We start from the raw sequence: 22586 nt of genomic DNA, 5'->3' as shown, positions 1-22586 counted from the left end.
GGAAGGTACTTGATAGTTGATTAAATCACACCTACCCGTTAAATGTTTACCACAAACAAACCTTCTCCAACTCCAGAGAGCTTCGCCCACCTTCCAGGCCCCACTCCCTGTAGTCAGTGCCACAGTCACCTACTCAGCAGACAGCTTTGATGGGGCTGAGGGGAGTGGTCTCACACAACACTGCCCAGAACGTGAATGAATGAACTTGAGATCTGTCACCTTCCCCTCACAGAAACTTTCGCCAGGAAAAAGATGCCCCTTGTCACTGAGTAGGGTGGGAGATGGCAGTGTCTGTTAGTTCTTAAAAAAATACCCAGAGTTCGTAAGAAGGCAGACACTGCCTCAAAGAAAACATTAAACTTCCTACTTTTTTTTTTTTTTTTTTTTTTTAAGATTCACAAGTAGGCAGAGAGGCAGGCAGAGAGGAGGGGGCGGAAGCGGGCTCCCTGCTGAGCAGAGAGCCCGATGTGGGGCTTGATCCCAGGACTCTGGGATCATGACCTGAGCTGAAGGCAAAGGCTTTAACCCACTGACACCAGGAGCCCCAAACTTCCTACTTTTTAATAAATTATTATTCAAGTCAGAACACAGAGGGTCATAACATACACTTGAGTGCAAGATATTTGTGCCAAGGACACAGGTCACCTCAGGGCTCCTGAAGCATCATTCATCTACCCGGGTCTGCTTTGACCCTACTGAGGTCTTTCAGAAAGTTCCCATCCCCACAGTCTGAAGCAAAAGTGACAAGGAGTGAGCCCAAGGTCAGCATCCCTTGGAAATAAAGCTCATCAAGCCTGCTTAGCCTGGGACCTTCTCTGCTGGCTAGGAGGCCAAGATGTTTTCTCTGCATCCTGGAGCAGGGGGGCAGCAGACCCTTGGCATGGCCAGGCTCTGCCTTTACCCCCAGGCAACAAGTCAGGGTGAGGCGCTGAGAGCAGAAGTATACTTCAGGCAGTTGGAGAAGTCTCCTTCAGGCTCCAGGAGTGATGGTCAGGGGGCCAGATGTCTCAGGGCGGCCTGTAGGGGCTTCCTCAGGAAAGTGGTGTTGAGCTCTAGGACTGCGGCCAGGCCCAGCCTATGGATCTCAGTGATCTGGGGACAGGGAAGAATCATATCAGGACTCCAGCAACTGATCCTTCCCCTTTCCCCTCTGCCCATGGTCCTGTTTAGGAAGGAGAGAGCAATCAGGACGTAAGGACAATGAAGGAGATACCTAAATGCATTACTTCACCATGATTATGCAAGGTCTTCGGGTTCAAGTGGACCTGGGTCAGATATTAACTGTACAACTTACGAAGAGAGCCACACGAATGACAGTTGACAATTATTGGGTGCTCACCATGTGGCAACTTTATAAATCTAGCTTCATGTAACCTACACAACCCTCCATTTTACAGATGAGAAAACTGAGGGTCAGAGATACTCCACAGTAGCTGTCACACTCCGTCTATGACATACTGTTTCTTCTATGACCTGTCGCTAAAACTTCCTGACAGATCTTTACCCTGTATCTTCTCTCCAATCCCCACTCCTTACAGATACCAGAGACTCCTTTACAAAATGCAAATCTGACCAAATCACTCCAGCTTCAGCTGGGCCCTGGGGTAACTTCTGATGTCTCATATTGGAGGCCCTTCTTCCAGGATCGTCAGGCTCTCCAGAGGATCCAGGAGCCTCCTGAAAATGTGCATAAATGTGTGTTCAGATTTTCATTTTTCTGGGAGGATCTACAGCTTTCATCAAATCATCAAATGGGCCTGTGACTCCCCAAAAAAGGCAAAGAGCCAACAGCCAAGGACACCTGACCTTCAAGATAAAGCCCATGCTCCTCATCAGACCCTACAGGGTCTTCCATAGATGTTAGCATGGCCTGGCCATGTGACCTTGCGCAGGTCACTTTAACCTCTCTGAGTCTCAATTTCCTCATCTATAAAATGGAGCTAATAATAGTATCTTCTCATTGGTCTAACACATGGAATAAACTAGCAAGTTAACGTAGGCAAAGGGCTCTGAACAGTGCCTAAGACCTAGCAGGGCTCAGTGTTTAAACTCTGACCTCTAACCTCACCCCTACCATCATCCATTCTCATGTTTTTAGGCCTCAGTTAATACCTGTAGATCCTCACTTATACTGTTTCCTTGGCCTGAAATGCCCTTTCCTCAGTCTTGGGCCTTGGCTACCACTCACCCTTTCAGAGCTGAGAAGCCTGTCTTAACTCCCAAACACAAGGCTTAGTTGCCTCCTCTTGTTCCGCAACCAAATGCCCCGCACACACCTCTCACCTGGTTCCTTCCAGAAATTAGGCTGATTGGTTACCACCTCTCTCCCACCTCACTGGCACCGGTGGAGAGCGTCAAGTCAAGGATGGGACTGTTGATTCCCCAGTGCACTATACAGCATCTGGCCCACAGCAGTGAAGGCTGGATGAGCGAATTCCTAAGCAGTCTCATTCCCCAGTCTGAGGCTTGAACTTGTAGTTGGTCTGGCTAACACTCAGGGGGTCTTCCCCGGCAAACATCTAGATGTACATGCTTGTGGCGCACTCACAGTAGCAGGATCAACCCTCGCGGACCTACCAATACTCACACTGGCCTGATACTTGGTCATCACCGTCAGCATGAGCTTGGCATAGGCCACAGATGCGGTGGCCGCTGGCCCCTCTTTACAGAGTTTCTCCATCAACACACTGAACTTCTCAGGGGTCATCTCCACCTGCACACATTGGGAGATGGGATAAGAGAATAAGAAAGGGCCCCAGATTCAATTCCAAACTCTACCACTTTCTAAGTAAGCCTGGACAGGTCACATAACCAAACAAAGCCTCAGTTTCTACATCTGTAAAATGGTGCTCATGATACCTAATGCTAAAGACAGTGAAAAGAATTAAATGAGATAAGGCACATAAAGCCTGGCGCATAGGTCTCAGCCTTGCTTGGTGGCCAAAGATATAAAGAAGTGAGGAGTCCCAAAGGTACCATCAGCATAATAGCATCAGCTCTTCTTCATAATAACTGAATAAATGCTTGTTATGCATCGGGCACTGTTCTGAGCATTTTCTACCAATTATCTACTTTCACCTCGCCCCAGCCTTGGGCAGTACCTACTATCATCACTCCCCTTTTGTAAACGGGAAAACTGAGGCATAAAGAGGTTAGGTCAGCTATCTAAGTTATAAACAAATGAGGCAGAACTTTAGGTAGTGGTATGGAAAACTGCCAAAATATACTGTAAGTTAAAAAAGCAATGTACGGGGGTGCCTGGGTGGCTCAGTCGATTAAGTGTCTGCCTTCGGCTCAGATCATGATCCCAGGGTCCTGGGATCAAGCCCTGCGTCCAGCACCCTGCTCATGGGGAAGCCTGCTTCTCCCTCTCCTACTCCCCCTGCTTGTGTTCCCTCTCTCACTGTGTCTCTCTCTGTCAAATAAGTAAAATCTTTATTAAAAAAAAAAAGCAAAGGATAGAGCACTGAGCTCAGTGTATTGCCATTTATGTAAAAAGTAGGCAAAAAGTCAACTTAAACACGGGTCCTTGTATATAAAAGCATCTCTGGGAGAGTTCCCCTGAAACTACTAATACTGATTAGCCCTGGAGAAGGGAATCTGGATGGCAGGGGTAATATTTTTCACTCTATCTTTTGAGCTTTAAAATTTGTGAACATAGAGGCACCTGGGTGACTCAGTGGGTTAATCATCTGCCTCTTGGTTTCAGGTCAGGTCATGATCTCAGGATCATGGGATTGAGGCCCAAGTAGGGCTCTGCACTGAGTGGGGAATCTGCTTGGGATTCTCTCTCTCCTTCCTCCTCCGCCCCTCCTCACACTCACACATATGCACTCTCTGTCTCTCTCTCAAATTAATAAAATCTTTGCTTCCATTGGTTAAGTGTCTGCCTTCAGCTCAGGTCACGATCCCAGTGTCCTGGGATCGGGCCCCACATCAGGCTCCCTGCTGAGCGGGGAGTCTGCTTCTCCCTCTCCTACCGGCTTGTGCTATCTCTGTCTCTCTCTCAAATAAATAAAATCTTTAAAAAAAAAAAATTGTGAACCTATGAATTTATAACCTATTCAAAAATTAAATTAAATTCAGGGTGCCTGGGTGGCTCAGTCAGTTAACTGTCTGACTCTTGGTTCTGCTTAGGTCACAATCCCAGGATTATGGGATCGAGCCCCATGTCAGGCTTCATGCTCAGCATGGAGTCTGCTTCAGATTTTCTCTCCCTCTCCCTCCTGCACTCATTTGCTCTCTCTCAAATAAATAAATAAAATTTCATAAATAAAATAAAATTAAGTTAAATTTCACACACACACACACCCCCAAAAGTCCCTCCCTAAGGCCACACAGCTAGGAAGAGGCACAGCCTGGGCTCTACCATGTAGTCCACTCTCGGCTACCAGCCTTTCAAGCTCCAGGACTCGCCTGCTGTCACGGCCCCGCTTGCTGCAGGGCAGCTGTCCTGTTTGCCTCCATCCCTGGAGGGACCAGAAACCCAGGGGGCCAAGGCCCATTAGCCACCGCACACTCGGCACACATAGCGATGGCACTGCCACACTACCGCATCCACCCTTCCTTAAGGCAGCCTGCTCACCTGCCGCTCCAGCAGGGACTGCAACACCACGAAAGTGTCCTCTTTCCAGGGCAGCTCCAAGATCTGTCTGCAAGAAGCAGAGGTCCCACTGAGAATAGCCCACGTCTGGGTATCTACAGCTCCTACCCCCAAAGCAGGGCAAGGCCCTGGAGACAGCCAAGGCTCCCCCAGACAACACAGCAAGTCATCAGAGGCCCCCCCCACAAGGCTGGCAGCCACCCAGTAGCCAGCCCACACTTGGTGCTGGAAAGCTATGACCCAAGACGCCTGGGGCGGTGGATCATGAAGGATTTGGCATGAGGTGTACCAAGGTTCCCTGAAAAATAGCAGGAGTGGAGAGCGCATTGTGAGGACAGAAGGTGAGGGTGACCCAGGGCAGAGGATCATGGCCCATTGAGAGGTCCATGAGGCTTTCCAGAAGGCAGCCTTCCCTGCAGCGACGGCCACTCCAGCTGTGCCTCCTAGGCTAGGGAGCCATCCCCTGTTCGTGTGGAAAGGGAGCATTGTCACATGGGAGCAGTGTGGCTTCTCAGATGCACAGCCTAGAGTCTGATCCCAGGGTTTATCACTTGCCGGTGGTATGACCTTTGGCCCACGCCCCATAATGAACATGAGCTTCAGGTTTTCTGTCTCTAGGGCGGCCACAGCACCCACCTCACAGCACTGTGTGAGGACTAATGGAGAGAACTAAAAGCACAGAGAAAGGACTCAATCAGAGGGGGCTGACGTTACTTTTCAGACCCTCCCCTTCTCCGGTGAGAGTCTCCATTTTATAGTTCGCATTAGGGTCATGGGGTCTTAAGCTACTTACTTGTTTCTGTGTGTGGATTTTTTTTTTTTTTTTTAAGATTTTATTTTTTTGACAGAGAGAGAGAAACAGTGAGAGAGGGAACACAACCAGGGGGAGTGGGAGAGAGAAGCAGGCCTCCTGCCAAGCAGGGAGCCCAATGCGGGCTCAATCCTGGGACCCTGGGATCATGACCTGAGCCAAAGGCAGATGCTTAACAACTGACCCACCCAGGCGCCCTATGTGTCTGGGTCTTGACTCCCCAGTTTTAATACCCAAATTGAACACCAATTTAATAACAATTTTTGAGCACTGACTTGAGCCAAGTACTATGCTGTGGTCTATGTGCATTACCAAATTTAACATCTAGAAAAATCCTCCCGGGGAAATATTATCCCCATTTCTCATATGAGGAAACAGGCTCAGAGAGATGATACTGCTGGAATCGACACAGGGCAAGGCTGAGATTTGAAATCCTGTCCACCTGGCTCCAGAGCCAGACTCTTAACTGCAGGCCAGGCTCCAGCTATGCTGTGAACTGCTCCAGTGGAGACCACCAGCCTCTTCCCTGCGTTCTCCAAGGCACCTGGCCCAGAACTGGAACCCAGGGCTTGGGAAGGGTCCCAGGATGGCAATTTGCACAAGCATAAGGGGGGTGGGAGCGGGGGAGGCACAAGCCAGGCTCGGGCCACAGCAAGAGAGGCATCCGCTGTGCTGTGGCCCCTGCTTCAGGCCCAGGGCCCAATCCCCAGCTGACTCCAGCTCCAGGAGGCCAGGAACGGGCTGGGCCCGTGCGAGGGAGTAGAGTAGGGGCAGCAGGGAGGGCTGTACGCTCACCCCAGCATCAGAACCTGCGTGTCCGGTGCCAGGGCCTCATCCTTCAGAAGGCAACACAGTAACTCCGTTTGAGCTGGGCCTGCGTAGGGGACAGCAGAGGGGGGTGGTCTGGGGGCAAAGGGCAGGAGAGGATGGAACAGAATGCCTGGCTCATTATTGGGGGGCATCGTCAGGGAAGGAAGGTATCTTTACTGACTGAATACACAATGGCCAGGGTCGCCTGAAGTGAAGGGTGCTGGGAAACGAGAGGGCAGAGCTACCAGGCCTGGGGCTGGTTCCACAATTACCTGTTTCTGGGGCCTGGAGCACCGGGCCAAGAAGGGCTCTGCAGACAGGATAGGCATACTTGGCACAGAAGGAGGTCAGGGCCATGATGAGCAGGCGGGAGGCCGAGGAAGTCAGGGAGAGAATCTATAGCCAAAGGGGAGGAAAATATTAATCACTCGTTTCTTCTTCCCTTTAATAAATGTTTATCAGACACGTATTTCAAATGGTGATACATGTTACAAAGAAAAAACAAAAGTTCTTTTATCTCAGACTCACAGGGATTCACCCTTTGGAAAAGATACAAAGCTCAGCTCCCCAGCTCCGAAACCCCTTCAGCTTCTGGAAGGGTCTGGGACCCAAGAAGGAGGAAGTCCATGCCATGTGATGGATGGCCTGGAGGTCCATGCCCTTCCCTTGCCCCACACTGCCTCGACTGGCCAGACACCTTATAAGGTTGGAAACCCCCTTTCTCAAGCACCACCCTTCCAAGGGTTCAGATTCTCTCCCACAAAGTACCTAGCATGCCAAGTGTATGGCAACACACCTACCCGTCTAAGAAAGAGGCTCCTGGTCAGAATGGTCGCATTGCTAAGGCTAAGATCTGGTGAAAGGGACAGGAGCCAGGTGCAGAGCTGCAGGAGAGCTGGGTCCGAGAGCTGTGGGAGCTGCAGCTGGGCACACAGCAGGTCCATCTGCCAAGTAGGAGGGAGGACACAGACGCACTCAGTCTGCCTCTGCTAGACTGTTTCATGCCAACAGGGCAGCAGAATGGGTAGGGCAAGGATATTCCAAGGTAGGATGAGGCTGGGAGAGCTGCCCCCATGGTGAGGATCCAAGGGCTAAAAGAAAGTACACAGGGTGAAAAACCCCAGCAAGATCCCCTCCCCCATTCCCACATGAGGCAAGCAAACACAGACTTAAATGGAAAAAGGCTGGGGAGAGGGGATGTATCCTCAGGGTCTTAAGGGACTCACCTGGCTGGGACTACATTCATGGAGAAGCTGTAGCTCAAGTGGGGGAGCGCCCTCCAACCCCTGGAAAGGCAAATCCCATGTTAGGGCAGGCAGAGCCGTTGATGATGAGTCAGAGACCACCCCTTTGTCTGGCACAGTGGGTGGATGAGGACCCTGGATGCTACCAGAGGAGAGGGACTTGTCTGGGGTTAGATGACCTATCTGTCTTTGGGCCAAGACAAGCCCCTACAGTGACTGTCCTCCGACCACCACTCCGACCCCCGCCATCCAAACAATCTGTGCTTCCCTGGGCAGGGCTGAGGTCTAGGCGGCAGGTGGATGGCGGGGCAACAGTGAGCAGGGGCCACTTACCTCCCCAAAGGTCTTGAGCAGCTGCTGCAGCCTGGGAACCTGGTCCTGAAGAGGAGAGTCCAGTCACTGCCAAGTCCCTACCAGCACAGTGTGGCCCTAGGCCCAGTCCTAGCCCTCTTCCAAGAAGGCCCCAGATCAGTGAGAGCTAGCAGGCAAGGATGATTCCAAGGAGTCAAGAACACGAAGCCTAAACCTTGAGAGGTGCTTAAGTACTCAAAGGCAACAAAGCCCATGGAAATGCAGCTGCCTAGACTTGTCCTCTCTGCACCCGTCCTCAGGGGGGCAGACCTAGGCCTGGGGTTGGGAGGACAGGCGGGAGGCTGGCACAATTCCACTCCTTCCATAGTATAGCCCTGGAGCTTCTCTTGCGTGGCAATGCTTTAACTTCGTGTTGTCGATCATTAAGGCCAAAGGTTTCTGCCCTCCTATACCTCCCTTCCCACCCCTTCCTCAGAGTCTGTAGGGCAGAGACGGTTTCCTTAACCCTACGCTCCTACCCCCTGCTCTGCGGACTCCAGTTATCCCAGTTGGGAAATAGTCTCCCGACCAGCTTTGGCCCTGGATAAACCCCCTACTCCTGGGGGATCACCCTAAACCCAGCCTCCCCATTCTAGTACCTGGAGAGCTTTGGGCAACTCCAAACTCTCGGCTAGGTCCTTAGCCTCCTCCAGACTCTGACCAGCCTCCCTGGGCTCGGCCCCAACAAGCTGGTTCTCCATGGGTGAGGCACCTCCTCCGTCTGCCGGGAGCTCCAAAGACTCAGGTTCACCTCTCTCCTCTTCCTGACCTCCTTCCTCTTCCCTTTCCAAATGCCGGAACCTTTTGGGGGCCTGTCCGCCTTCAGGACTGGCAGGCTCTTCCTCTGGCCCCTTTCTTCGTTTCCCAGGCCGTGGGGAGTCCTTGTCCTCCTTGCCTTCCTCTTGTTCCTCTTCGGGAACAGGAGCCTGGGCCAACTTCAGCCTCCTGCCTCCCTGGCCTAGCCGCCTACACAGGCCTTGGAGCTGTCTCTGGTAGTCTGTAGACAGTGGGGACGTCCCCTCAGTCGCTACCCCAGCGTTCAGATCCCTCCGCAGCAACTCCCCCAGGGCCTGGAGCCAGGCGTCGGGGTTGGGGCTTTGGTCTTGTCGTGCAATCTGCAGCACGGGGAGTAGGCCGCTCTCGGGCAGCGATGGCCCAAGAGCCATCAGTAGGGACATCAGGTTCCTCTGGCATAACGGAGGCAATCGCAGCAGCAGGGGTTTCCTGGTAGCAGAAGGAGGACAAGCAGTTCAAGAGCACCTTGCTGGGAGGAGCAGAGGGCAGCTGGGATAGAGCTAGAGGTTGGATGGCCATGGACAGACAGGCACTAGGAGGTAGTACCAATAGGATGGAGGTGGTCAGCATGAATGCCATTCAACAGACCTTCACTGAGCATGTAGTTTTTTGTTGTGGTGAAGCCAGTTTGAGTTCATTTTACGATTGCTAAAAAAACAAAAAAATCTCGGAGCAATTCCATCTTTTTTTTTAAACAATTTCTTTTTCTTTTTTTAATTGAGCATGTATTCATGTATTCTGTGCTAGGCTCTGCTCTTTGACACCTCCTATTTCGGCTCAAAAAATTCACATTGAAATCTATCCTATAGGGGCGCCTGGGTGGCTCAGTGGGTTAAAGCCTCTGCCTTCGGCTCAGGTCATGATCCCAGGGTCCTGGGATAGAGCCCCGAATTGGGCTCTCTGCTCAGCGGGGAGCCTGCTTCCTCCTCTCTCTCTCTGCCTGCCTCTCTGCCTACTTGTGATCTCTGTCAAATAAATAAATAAAATCTTAAAAAAAAAAATCTATCCTATAAAAGATCCATGCTTGTTTTATGTTAAAAAAAAAAAAAATCCCTTTCCAAACTTTATATAAAAATATATACTCCAGGGGCCCCTGGCTGGCTGGTCAGTAGAGCATATGACTTCTTCTATTTTTTTTTTTAAAGACTGATTTATTTACTTAAAATAAATAAATAAAGTAAATAAATAAATAAACTCACCACCCCAAGATCCCGAGTCACATGCTCCACTGACCGAGCCAGGCAGGTGCCCCCTAGAGGGTGTGTCTTGTGATCTCAGGGTCCTGAGTTCAAGCCCCACACTGGGTGTAGAGCTTACTTAAAAAGATAAATTAGGGGTGCCTGGGTGGTTCAGTCATTAAGTGTCTGCTTTCAGCTCAGGTCATGATCCTGGGGTCCTGGGATTGAGCCCTGCATCTGGCTCCCTGCTCAGAGGGAAGCCTGCTTCTCCCTCTCCCACTCCCCCTGCTTGTGTTCCCTCTCTGGTTGTCTCTCTCTCTCTAACAAATAAATAAATAAAATCTTAAAAAAAAAAAAAAGATAAATAAATTAAACTAAAAAAAATTCTACAGGATGGGCCGAGACCCAAAATAATAATAATAATAGTAGTAGTAGTAGTAATACTCTAGGATGCTGTACAGTGCTTCCCATACAGCCCTATGCTCGCCTTGGCTATCCCCTGGAACTTACAAGGTCACAGTCGTCTCGCTTTGACGTTCCTTTCACCCAACTGAATTGCTAAGAGGCAGAGGCAGTCTCTTCTTCTCCCACGTTCCAGTACCCAGCACAGCATCAGCCCATCGCAGGTACCGGGAACACATTTACTGAGTGAATTAATTCTCTGAGAATATGCGCCCGGAGATGAGCCTGGGCTACCATGGAGAAAGCAAAGGTAGCCATCTGCCATGTTGTCAACGCAAGAATCCAGATGCTGTGTGACTGTGACCTGAGGCTTATTGGTGTGGCAAACAAGCCATGGGTACATCGAGCCTATCTGTCATCACTCCTCTGCTCCTCTCTATGTGACTGTGAAGGGCTGCTTGTCATCAATACAAGGGGCACCTGGGAGGTGTGAAAGAGAAAAAAAATCTGACTTTTATTTTTTTGTGAACAATAGACATGAAGTGAGAGAAAAAAAACGAAAGCAAAAGTTAAAAAGGTGGTCAGTTTGTGGTAGAGGATATTGAGAAGTGCTGAGGCAGGAAGACCCTACTTCAGGACTTCTAACTTTTGTGTGTGCATGGACCCCTATCAGAATAAGTGTTAAATGTGTAAGATAAAATACATGGGCTTATGAAAGAAACCAATTATACTGAAATAAAGTTCTAACCAGGGACCCTAGATTAAGTCCCCCTCCTACTCTGGCATGAAAAAAACCAGATAGCTAGATAAACATTTCCATGGCCTCCAATTTGGGGATGTGCAAAGTTCTCCTGACCCATTTCTTTCCTTCTTTTTTAAAGTAAGGTTCTACACCCAGCCTGGAGCCCAATGTGGGGCTTGAACCCAGGACCCTGAGATCAAGACCTGAGCAGAGATTAAGAGCCCCGTGCTCAGCTGACTGAGCCACCCAGATGCCCCTCTCCTAAACCCATTTCTTCAAAGAAATTCAAAGTGGGGTGTGGGAAGACAATATTAGAATTTCCATTTCTCCTTATCTAAAACATACGAAATTAAGTATTACAACTATTTAATGTATGGAATGGCCCTTCATAGTCCAGTCTCAAGCCTAATTCTAAGGGAGGAGTATCTGGAAGTGCAAAGCCCCCTCTCTAGCCCCCTGGTGGCTGAAGGGGGAACCTCACTTTTTTTTTTTTTTTAACTTTCTGTGTCTTTTCCTTAATTTCATAATTAAAGGCATTTATGGATACTGTATTATGTCCTTTAACAAAACCAACCTCACTAAATTGACACATGGCTTGTAAGGATGACTGAAAAGAGACTGAATACCATAGGGTGCCTGGATGGCTCAGTCGGTTAAGCGTCTGCCTTGGGCTCAGGTCATGATCCCTGGGATCAAGTTCCATACCCGGCTCCCTCCTCTGGGGGATCCTGCTTCTCCCTCTGCCTCTCTCTTCTCCCCCTATCTCTCATGAATAAGTAAATAAAATTTTTTTTAACGATTTTATTTATTTATTTGACAGACAAAGATCACAAGCAGGCAGAGAAACAGGCAGAGAGAGGAAGAAGCAGGCTTCCCGCTGAGCAGAGAGCCTGATGTGGGGCTCGATCTCAGGACCCTGAGATCACGACCCGATCCTAAGGCAGAGGGTTTGACCCATTGAGCCACACAGGCACCCCAGTAAATAAAATCTTAAAAAAAGAGAAAGAGAAGAAACTGAATACCAGTAACGGAAGCCCATCAAATAAGAAAATGGCAGAGCTAACCCTTCTGCTCCAAGCAGAAATTGTCAGTCACATAAAGAGGCCAAAAAAAAAAAAAAAAAAAAAAAAAAAAAAAAAAAAAAATCAAAATCACTCCAAAGAACGTAAGTCATCAGGAAAGTGATTTTGCCCTAAAAATGTATACTGTGCTTTGAAAACATTATAAAACCAGCCCATTAGATGTCCGGTCACCACGTTTTAAATTTCTACTTTTGTATAGTTTATAACGCACATATTTTTACTCTTGTGCACACGTGGTTATACGTAAGTATCCCTACAGGGGAGGTATGAGTTTGATTTCCTTAGAGATGTGAGATCAGAAGCCATCTGCGTCCAGGGCTTCTAGTTAACTCATTTACACGCGGCAGGAGGCGTGTGTCGCACCCACTCGTCCTCAGTGAAGGTCTGTTGAATGCCCCTCCTTCATGTCGCAGGGGTGCGCGGCAGGGACGCCTGGCTGTGGGGAACTAGTGAACCTCTCCGGGCCTCGGTCTCATCTGGAAAAGTGGGGTGGCGCCAGCCCCTGCATGACATGACGTGGAGGATGAAACGCGGCGCCCCGCGACCAGACGACTTACAGCTCCAGGCGACAGTCCGGACCCTCCACGACGGGCTCCTCCCGGCACAGCGCCTCCAGGACGCAGCCCCAGTCGAAGGGCTCCGCGCTGCGACTGCCCAGCGCCCGCAGCATACCCAGGCCGCGCCACGCCCCCTCCGGCCCCAACTGCAGCGCTTGCAACAGGCACCGGGCGGGGGCCTCCAGCTGCGCCCAGGGCGCCGAGTCCACGCCCTCAGCCACAGCGGGCACCTCCTCCGAGGCCGCCATGCCTAGGGATACCGGGCTGTGCCGGCCGCTGCTCTGGTACCTGACCTCAGTCTCGAGAACAGGCGAGAGGGGGCAGAACGCCAGCGCCCGCCCGGGCGCAGCTACTACCTTTCTCCCGCACGTGCCCCTGCCGGGTTCAGCGTTCCGAGCCAGCTTCAGAGCCACTCTGCCGGGAGCCCGCCAACACTCGCGCGCTGCTTTGGAAACGTACGTAGGGGGTGTGGTCAGGGGCGGGGCTGGACGGGAATGGGAGAGGGCAGGCCGGAAGGGGCGGGGCCATAAATGGTCCTGGCCCAAAGGACTGAGGAACGGAGTAAGTGGGCGGGACGAAGGCCGAGGGAGCTCCACGGATGGGGCGGGGCCACAACACGGACGTTACTTGTGGGCGGGGTCATGCCAGAGGTAGCGGAGTGGGGCGGGGCTTCGAGGGGCGTTGGGTCGTTGTCTGCTGACCCTCATCTACCTTCCTGCACTGGTCTCTGTAGGGGAATGAGAAGTGGATGCAGAATGTATGTCAGCGATCCTGTTGTTCTTCAGGACCCAGGCATCGTTTAATTTTTCTTGATGTCCATTTTGTATGTAGGTCATGGACTTTGCGATAGGATTTAATCAGTTTGCCACCCTACCTTGACATCACCTCTTCCACAGGCCATCAACTGTCATCACATCAGGGTTTCAGTCCTCTCCAGAAATATTTGATACACAACTACCCCTGAGAATGGGGTGGTAGTAAAACCCAACACTACCTACATGGCCAAAGGCCTTGCTGTGAACTTCCTCCGGAGGTCCAGGAAGCCGGCTTGCTCCGGTTTTTTATCAGGGGCCACGAGGGGCTCCACCTCCCAAGGTTTCAGTATAAGGAAAGCTGCTGGAGAAGGCGGGTTTCCAGGAAAGTGGAGGGGAAGGAGGAGGAATCACTGCAGAGGATAAAAATAGAGAGGGGATGGGGTGCCTGGGTGGCTCAAATGGTTACGCACCTGCCTTCAGCTCAGGTCATGATCTCAGGGTCCTGGGATTGAGCCCCACATGGGGGGGTAGATATCTCAGCAGGATATCTGCTTCTCCCTCTCCCTCTACCTCTCCCCTTGCTGGGCTCTCTGTCTCTCCCTCAAACAAATAAAATCTTAAAAAAAAAAAATAGAGAGGGGAGAAGAGCCCCCGCAGCACCGGTAAACCTTACTCTGGATTCCAGTTCCTAGTTACCGTTCTCTCAGCTTCTGCAGCCACACACATCCATTCATTCAATAAACCTTGACTGAGCACCTAGGGCTGGGGATTCAGTGAACAAAGCAAAGACCCTCCACATTGTCGCTGACACTCTAGAGAGGAGAGACAACTACTAAGGAAATAAAAGAATGTTTGATTGTGATTAGTGCTTTCAAGACGAATATAGCTGGGAAGGGAGATAGGGTGAGGTAATCTTAAGTAGGTAGTCAGGCAAGATGAACCTGAAGAAGATAAGGGAGCAATTCAGATAGAGATCTGTGGAAAGGCCATTTCAGGCGGAGGGGACAGCACATGCAAAGGCCCCAAGACATAGTGTGTGGCTGGAGCAGAATGTACTTGCTAGAGTGTAATCAGAGAAGAGATCAGAAAGGTAACTGGGCTAGATCTTGTGAGGCCTTGGGGTCATAAAGAGGACTTTGTTTTTCACTCTAAATAGTATGGTAAGCCATAGGAATATCTTGTTTTTAAGTAATCTCTATACCCAACGTGGGACTTGAACTCATGACCATAAGACCAAGAGTTACATGGTTTAGGGACTGAGCCAGCCAGGTGCCCCTGAACGGTAGGGTAAGCCATAGGAATATTTTGAGCTGGATCTGATTTCCACTGAAGCCATTTTTTTCCCCCAAAACAATTTCAAGGGAGGTGTTGAGAAAGACTAAGGAGTATTTCCTAGAGAGTGACTGCTTTGCAAAGGCTTAAATAGCAGGAAAAAAGTTTTTTGCCAACACCTCTATCTCAGGTTGGCTGTTCTAACTTCATAGAAAAGGTCTTTGGTCTTCAAATGACCAGCTATTTGGGGACAGTGGAGGACAGACCCTGACAAGTAGTGGGTAGGGTCAGGAATGCTAAATAAACTTCAATGCCTTGCCAGTTCTCCATTCTCAGCTTTACGCTGTGATGGTGGCTCTGGCTTATGCCCACTAAGGTTGGCATTCTAGCCAATGGGAAGGAGAACAGGAAGGAAAGCTCTAAGAGTGGTTCAAGAACCCTGGAGGCCCTTTCATGGGATCCATGAGGTCATTACTATTTTCCTAATACTAAGATGTTATTTGCCCTCTCCACCCTCCTACTCTTAGGAGCATAAAGTGAAGCTTTGCAAAGGTCAAGTGACAGGTGATACTGCAACAGAATGAAGGCGGAAACAATGCTTGGTTCAGGGGGAGGGCATCTGGGCTATGAGCACTCTTTAGATACCAGCAATGATGGCTTAGATGCATTTTATTGGTTTTCTTTCAGAATCTTACAAAAGAGCAAAGTTAAAAACCAAGTCCCTGGCAAGAGAGTGAACCCTTTGTCTTTGCGAGAGCCCTCCACCTCTTCCCTTGCTCCCCAGCTGTGCTGGTGCTGCGCTCCATGGGCACGGAGGGTTTGCTCCTTTCAGCCCCCACCAAGCCCTGAGAGGGAAAAGACCTACCACCTAGCAATCCCTGCCCCTCAGCCCCATCCCCCACATGTTGATCCTGGTTACAGAATGCCGAGGTAGGAATCATCAGAATCCAGTAAGAGTTCTGAACCCCAGAAGGCCATGGCCAAGGCACAGTCCATGAATAACACTTCGTCTTCCTGCTCGGTGCCCCCCGGGAACCCTGCTGGGCCCAGCACCTGGGAATAGAGAAAGAAATTAGTGAAAACCCATCAGCTTCAACCCCACTGCCCCAGGAACAAGGGAGTCAAGGCTGACATGTAAGATCGGGCAGGTTGTACATAGTACAAAGATGCTGCATCCCGGCAGGTGCCTTTATCATTATGGACATGATGTATGGCTTTTACATTTATCGCAGACATTTATTGTAAACATGACCAGCAGCCTCCCTGTCCCATATCCCTGCTGTTACCACCTCACTCCCAAGATCAGCTGCATACTCTCAGTCCAGGGAGGATCAGAGGTCAGGGCTTCATCTGGGAGCTGGTGCAGATAAATGCAATCAGACTTGAAGGGGCAGTGGCCATTCCCTTGCATGAAGAATCGGCACCGGATCTGGCTAGGAGAGGACAAAAGGAGAGAAGACTGTTGCCTTCAAGCCCTGTTGCCCCAGGGAAAAAAAAAAAGGCTAACATGTAAGGTTGGGTAGGTTGTACAATACCACAAGGGTACCACGCTTAGGCAGCCAACACTGGTGTCAGGGTATAGATTTTACTACATTTATTACAACTATTTTCCAGCAGATGGCAGTAAAATATCTTAAGGGATGCCTTTCTCATAAGTCCCCCAAGGTCTATTTGGGGGCAGCACTGACCCTGGGAATCTCTTTTCCTTCTTTGAACAAAGTTTCAATAATACCACCAAAGGAGCGAAACATCAAATACAGGAGAAGTTTGTGGGCCACCAGTGATCGGCTTATGTAGGATCAGCTTCCTTCTTGCCGAGAAGGATGGATGGGAGGGAGAAAGAAAAGGATAGAGGCCTGTTAATAGCCTTTTCTCTGCATTATCACTCCCTGCTCTACACCTTTGAGTCTTACCCACTTCTTGCAGCCCCAGGGTGAATGCAGGATCCCCCTGCATTTCTCTTCTTCCTCCTCTTATTTACCCAAACCTAGCATCAGACAGGACCCCCTCCATCTGGACAGCCTACAAAAACCCCGCTCTCAACCTGTCCAAATCCCCCATCTGCCCCTCTCTCTCTGCACTCAGGTGATAGTGCCATTCTGTGGCCACCTACGCTGAAAATATTCACTTTTTTTTTTTTTTTTAAGATTTATTTGAGTGAGAGGAAGAGCGTGCACAAGAAGGGTAGAGGGGTAAAGGGAAGGAGAGAAGCAGATACCCCACTAAGCAGGGGACCCAATGTGGGGCTCGATCCCAGGACCTCTTCCAACACCCAGCTCAAATATTTCCTCCTCTATGAGATTCACCCAAGAGTTTTGTCTCAGTCATTTTGTTGATCTAGCTGTTATAATCCACAGACAAAATCCAGGTGCCTTCTCAAGGAGGTCGTATGTCTCACAGGTAGAGACAAGATCTTTTTTATCCCACCCTTTATCCAAATATACTTTGCATATGTCATGCATAAGTAACCCTTTGGGAAGACGGCATTAAGAAGTTTTAATTGTACCTAATTCCAGATATGGATGTATGCCCGCCCTCCCCAATGAATGAAAACTTACCCACCTTTTCCCTGCTCCAAGGGCTGACCATTTTGGTCTTCTCAGAGACCCCGTGTTTTCAAAAATCATCTTTGCAACAACATGTATTCATATCAATCTACCTTCTTGCTTAAAAAACAAAGAACGACAACAAAAAAAAAAAATCAGAAGTAAGAGCCAAGCAGGGCTTCTCGTTTTGCTGAGAAAACCAGAGTTGGCCAGCATTGACCTTGAGCCAGACTGGAAGAGACACTTGGGCTTGATCTGCTGCTGCCATCTCAGCCAATTTCTGAAATAGCGGAAAGAGCTCACATCCTCGTCTGCCATCTCCATCACTCTGAACCTCTAGGATTTGGGGGATCCCTGGCTGGGAACCAAGGCTGAGCAGGAATGGAGCAGGGGCTGCCTTCCCCTCTCCCCTAAGCAGTTATGGTCCTCCTGACAGACTCACCTGGTCCGAGCCTTGAAGTTCCTGATGAGCTGCTCCTTCTCAGCCCCCTTGCTCACCCAGAATTTGTGGGGTATGATGTAGCTGGAATGGACCCGGCACTGGGGACAGGCCCTATAGGGGTGGTAAGGGGTGGAAAGTAGTCACGAACCCAGACCTCTCTGAGGGTTTCCCTCCCTCCCTGCCTCCCGGCTCTTCCTGAAACTGACTTGATGACGTCCAGCGGGAAGTTCTGAGGGCTCTTCCTCCACGTGCGCAGGCAGCCCAGGCAGTGGGCGTGGCTACAGTTGGGCAGGATGCCAAACATCCGCTCAGCCTCTGGCTTGTCCCACACCTTGTCCATGCAGATGCCACATACAATATCCCGACTGTCCTGCTCCCTCTGCAGCCACACGCAGGGGCAGAGCACATCCATATTCAGACCCCTCTTCCCGCCGAGACACACTGCCGCCCCAAATACAGCCCCGGGGACCATGGACCCCTCCTCCAGCAGGGCTGGGTGGCTTAGAGGTCCAGCCAGGTATCCTCTGCCACTGGCCCTCCCCCGCTACCTGCTGTACCTTCTGGTCCAAGCTCTGAAGTGGGCCCACGAGCTCCCGGACTGGATCTGACGGGGTCTGATGTTCCTGGGAGTAGCTGTGTTTGTCATCAGCAGCTGTTGGGGGAAACTGGATCCATTCATTCATCTACTCATTCAGGCAACATCTACCCAGCATCTGGTGCACACCAGTCTCTACAGGCACGCAACTTCCAGCCCCCAAGTAGCTCAGAATTTTCCAGGCAGAATTGTAAGTCTCTAATACAACCATTGAGGACCATGCCGTCCAATAACAGCAGCCACTGGCCACATGTGGCTAGTGAGCACCCGAACGGCAGCTAGTCTGAACGGAGAGGTGCCGAAAGTGTAAAATACACAGGAGATTTTGAAGCTGAGTACCAAAAAAGACTAAAATATTCCATTAATAACTTTTTATATTGATTATAGGCTGGGATAATATTGGATATATACTTTTTGATAAATCAGGCTAAATAAAATATAGTATGAAAATTAAACTTCACCTATTGCTTTTTACTTTTTTTTTTTTTAAAGATTTTATTTATTTATTTGACAGAGAGATCACAAGTAGATGGAGAGGCAGGCAGAGAGAGAGAGAGAGAGGGAAGCAGGCTCCTCGCTGAGCAGAGAGCCCGATGCGGGACTCGATCCCAGGACCCTGAGATCATGACCTGAGCCGAATGCAGCAGCTCAACCCACTGAGCCACTCAGACGCCCTACTTTTTTTTTTTTAAGGAGGCTCCACACCCACACCCAGCATGGAGCCCAACACAGGGCTTGAACTCAAGACCCTGAGATCAAGACCTGAGCTGAGATTCAGAGTCAGACACTTAACCAACTGAGCCACCCAGGTGCCCCGGCTTTTTACTTTTTTAACATGGCTACTAGAAATATTTAAATTGCATATATGAATTGTGACCACTTCAGAATACAGTTTGGCAGTTCCTCAAAATACTAAACATGGAGCTACTATACGATCCAGCAATTCTGCTTCTAGGTATATACCAAAGAGAAACGAAAACATGTATGTCCACACAAAAACATATACATGCACGCTTATATCAACATTATTTGTAATAGCCAAAAAGCAAAACAAATGTCCATCAACTGATGAAAAGAAAAGACAAAAGGCAGTATTTTCATACAGCAGGAGATTATTCGGTCATAAAAAGGAATGAAGTACTGGGGGTGCCTAGGTGGCTCAATCGGTTGGGCAGCTGCCTTTGGCTCAGGTCATGATCTCAGGGTCCTGGGATCAAGCCCCGTATCAGGCTCCCTGCTCAGCAGGGAGTCTGCTTCTCCCTCTGGCTGCTGCTCCCCCTGCTTATGCGGTCTCTCTGTCAAATAAATAAATAAAATCTTAAAAAAAAAAAAAAGGAATGAAATACTGATCTATGTTACAACATGGATGAACCTAGAAAATGTTATGCCAAGGAAAAGAAGCCAGCCATAAAGGGCCATATGGTGTGTGACTCCATTTATATGAAACGTCTGGAACAGGCTGATCCATAGAGACAGAAAGTAGTTTCATGTTTGCCAGTGGCTGGGGGGAGGGGGGAGGGGAAGGTACTGCTAATGGGTTTCTTTCTGGGGTGATGAAAATCTTCTAAAGTTAGATAGTGGTAACGTTTGTACAACTCTGAATATACTATAGTACATTGGATTGTATACTTTAAATTGGTGAATCTGAATTTTATCTCAACAAAGCTGGTAAAAAATTATATGTGTGACTTCTATATCAGCTGGACAGCACTGAATTAGAGCAGTAATTTAAAAAAATAACCACTCACACTGCTTACTCTGCGTCTGGTACTGTGAGCTAAGTACATCACATTTATGAACTCACTGCACTTCATAAAACCCTGTGAGACAGGTACCGTTATCAGTGTCCTTTTGTAGATGAGGACATGGGTGTCCAGAGAGCTTAAGTGACTTATCCAAGATCACACAGCTGCTAAGTGGCAGAGCCGGCCTAAGAAACTAAGGTAGCTTGGCTCCACAGACCCCATGATACTCTGCTTCTTGAACACAGATAAAGACAGAGCTGGAGGAAAGTTTCCCTCTAGCTGGGAATCGTGAAGTGAGAAAGGGATATAAGAAATATAAACCTTGCTCAGAGATAACACAGGAACCTTGGTCTTGGATCCCACTTGGGCCCCCCATCCCACCCCCCACCCCCAGAAGGGCCCCTGGTGACTTACATGATGATGAGAAGGATTTCCACGAACCGTCTTCAACCTCATCGGCCTTGCTGGCCAACCCTGCCAGGCCAAACTTCCTGCCCCAGCAGGCCCTGGGCCAGTCCCGGCCCATAGCCACAGAGGGCAGGTTGGTAGGCTCGGAGCCCCTGCGGGTCAGCCCCAGCCAGGGTCTTGGCAGGGTGACACATGGCTCCGAATGGTGCCAGCCCCATTCCAGGTGGCCAGGGGGCTGAGGGTGCTGATAGCTGCATTGGGAAAGAGAAGAGTGAAGAGACACAGATAGGACACCCCCATCCCCCACCCCAGGGCTCGGAGCTAGCTCAGCCTAGAATTTGGAGCCGAGAGGGGAGAATAGGCTTTGGGAAGATGCACGGTGAATGGAGGGAGGGTTCCTCCTGTGTCCCCAGTCCTATTCCCCACTCGAGGATAGGAGTGCTTACCTGCATTGATCTCCATGGAAGCAGAAACCTCGCCGGAAGTATCTGCAGACCTGGGACTCCTTCCTGCCTTGTGCAAAGTAGTAGCTCATTGCCCAGCGATGGGCCCCTCGGGCAGAGGTCCTAAGAGATTGCCTGAGTCAGGCTCAGCCCCATTTTTAGCTCCTGCCTTTGTGATCCTTAGACAGAAAGGCTGTAGGATCAGAGAGCACAGGCTCTGGAGTTGGTCCTGTGTTCACATCCTGACCTTCTGGGATGCCCGGGGTGAGCAACTCAACTTCCCTAAAGCTTGGTTTCCTCATCCTTAAAAATAGGTTAACAATGCCTCATTGTTGCCTCAAGGTTGTTGCAAGGGTCCTTTAAAGATTTTCCTTTCCATTCCTCAGTTTCTTTATCCGTAAAATGGGGATAATATTAGTACCTATTTCATGGGGTGAGGTCAAATTTAAATGACACAATATATTTAAAGACAATATATGGAGGCATCTGGGTGGCTCAGTTGGTTAAGCATCTGTCTTTGGCTCAGGTCTTGATACCGGGGTTCTGAGATGGAGCCCTGCATTGGGCTCGCTGTTCAGCCGGAAGTCTGTTTCTCCCTCTGCCCCTCACCCTGCTCTCATGCTCTCTCTCAAATAAATAGATAAAATCTTCTAAAAAATTTTAAAAACAAAGACAATATATATAGTAAGCCATCAATAAACATTAGCTGTTTTCAACCTCATCATCACTACTACAAGGGCTTCTGAGGGAGAATGTGGGAGGCAGAAAAGGGAAGGAGGATGCTGGGTTGGGCAGGTGTTTATTGAGAATCTACTATATGTTCAGGCCTGGGCCTGGGAATGGGGACAGTTGTCCACTCTTGTCATGTGCTTCCTTGCTTTGAGGGCAAATGAGACCACACATGTGGTGCCCAGGGAATCAGGGATGGGGATGGTCTCTAGAGAACACAGACCACTAGCCCAAGTTGACGGTCCACCTTAGAACGGCCAGCACCATTGCCCCAAGAATGGCCAGTGCTGAGCCCCGGACAGAGAAGCAGGCAGAGGGAGGGGATGATGAACGACAGCTCCCCCCTGCTCCGGGCTTGCTGGGGAAGGTGCCAAACCGTGGGTCACATGGTCCTTCATTTACAACAAGAGCATGGAACCCCTGGATGAAGAACCTGCTTTTGGAGCTTCTGTTGAAGTGACCAGAGAACCAAGAAATAGGGCCACGACTAGTGGGTGGGGTGTGAGGCGATCTCCTCAGACACAAAATTTCAGGGGATGCCCCCCAAAACCTAACACAAGAAATCCTATCTTAAAGATCAAAATACATGCCCAAGAAATTCTACCATGACCAATATATTAAACTCATAAACAAAGAGAGGATTCAGTCCCACACAAGTTATCTGATTTGCCTCCCCCAGTCCAGGCCCCGTAAGAAGGGCACAACCGATCCAGGCCAGCGCCGGCCGTGACGAAGACTCAGCCAGGGACAAACAGCAGGCAAGGTGGGGACTGACTTTTGACAGGGTGGCCGGGGAAGGCCTTGGAGGAGGCGGAAGAGGTAATAATCATTATTCCAGATAGAATGTTCTGCTGTTACATAATATAATGATAATAGTAGTATTGTTGCTTTTTTTTTTTTAATTGCCTTGGAAATGTGGGAAACCATTGCATTTCCTTTTTTTTTTTTTTTTAAGATTTTATTTATTATTTGACAGAGAGAGACACAGTGAGAGAGGGAACACAAGCAGGGGGAGTGGGAGATGGAGAAGCAGGCTTCCCGCTGAACAGGGAGCCAGATGCAGGGCTTGATCCCAG

At 49.7% G+C, this 22586-nt stretch overlaps 2 protein-coding genes across 4 annotated transcripts; both read right to left on the bottom strand.

The window, feature by feature from the left end:
• Positions 1 to 590: 590 nt before the first annotated feature.
• Positions 591 to 12868, bottom strand: FANCE (FA complementation group E). 3 transcript variants are annotated; one of them, XM_032864308.1, is made up of 10 exons: positions 12576 to 12868; positions 8419 to 9043; positions 7802 to 7846; positions 7451 to 7510; positions 7025 to 7168; positions 6497 to 6620; positions 6210 to 6288; positions 4586 to 4652; positions 2588 to 2713; positions 591 to 1092 (listed from the first exon to the last, which is right to left on the bottom strand). In XM_032864308.1, exons 1-10 carry the CDS (start codon positions 12821 to 12823, stop codon positions 991 to 993), a joined length of 1620 nt encoding a protein of 539 aa, XP_032720199.1. In that variant the 5' UTR covers positions 12824 to 12868; the 3' UTR covers positions 591 to 990. The 3 variants fall into 3 exon arrangements, with proteins under 3 accessions (XP_032720199.1, XP_032720198.1, XP_032720200.1); XM_032864307.1 differs by lacking the exon at positions 591 to 1092 and adding an exon at positions 1450 to 1677; XM_032864309.1 differs by lacking the exons at positions 591 to 1092; positions 6210 to 6288 and having other exon boundaries at positions 2597 to 2713.
• Positions 12869 to 15265: 2397 nt separating this feature from the next.
• On the bottom strand, positions 15266 to 18273 carry LOC116871754 (probable E3 ubiquitin-protein ligase makorin-1). The gene is made up of 5 exons (XM_032864574.1): positions 18148 to 18273; positions 17797 to 17969; positions 17591 to 17701; positions 15917 to 16035; positions 15266 to 15655 (listed from the first exon to the last, which is right to left on the bottom strand). Exons 1-5 carry the CDS (start codon positions 18271 to 18273, stop codon positions 15543 to 15545), a joined length of 642 nt encoding a protein of 213 aa, XP_032720465.1. The 3' UTR covers positions 15266 to 15542.
• Positions 18274 to 22586: the final 4313 nt, after the last annotated feature.

The sequence above is a fragment of the Lontra canadensis genome, unplaced genomic scaffold, assembly GCF_010015895.1.
Source record: "Lontra canadensis isolate GAN:19392208 unplaced genomic scaffold, GSC_riverotter_1.0 scaffold27, whole genome shotgun sequence".
In the NCBI taxonomy this organism is placed as follows: domain Eukaryota; kingdom Metazoa; phylum Chordata; class Mammalia; order Carnivora; family Mustelidae; genus Lontra; species Lontra canadensis.
Note: the sequence above shows the minus strand (reverse complement) of the source record. Positions and strands in the feature narration are given on the sequence as shown.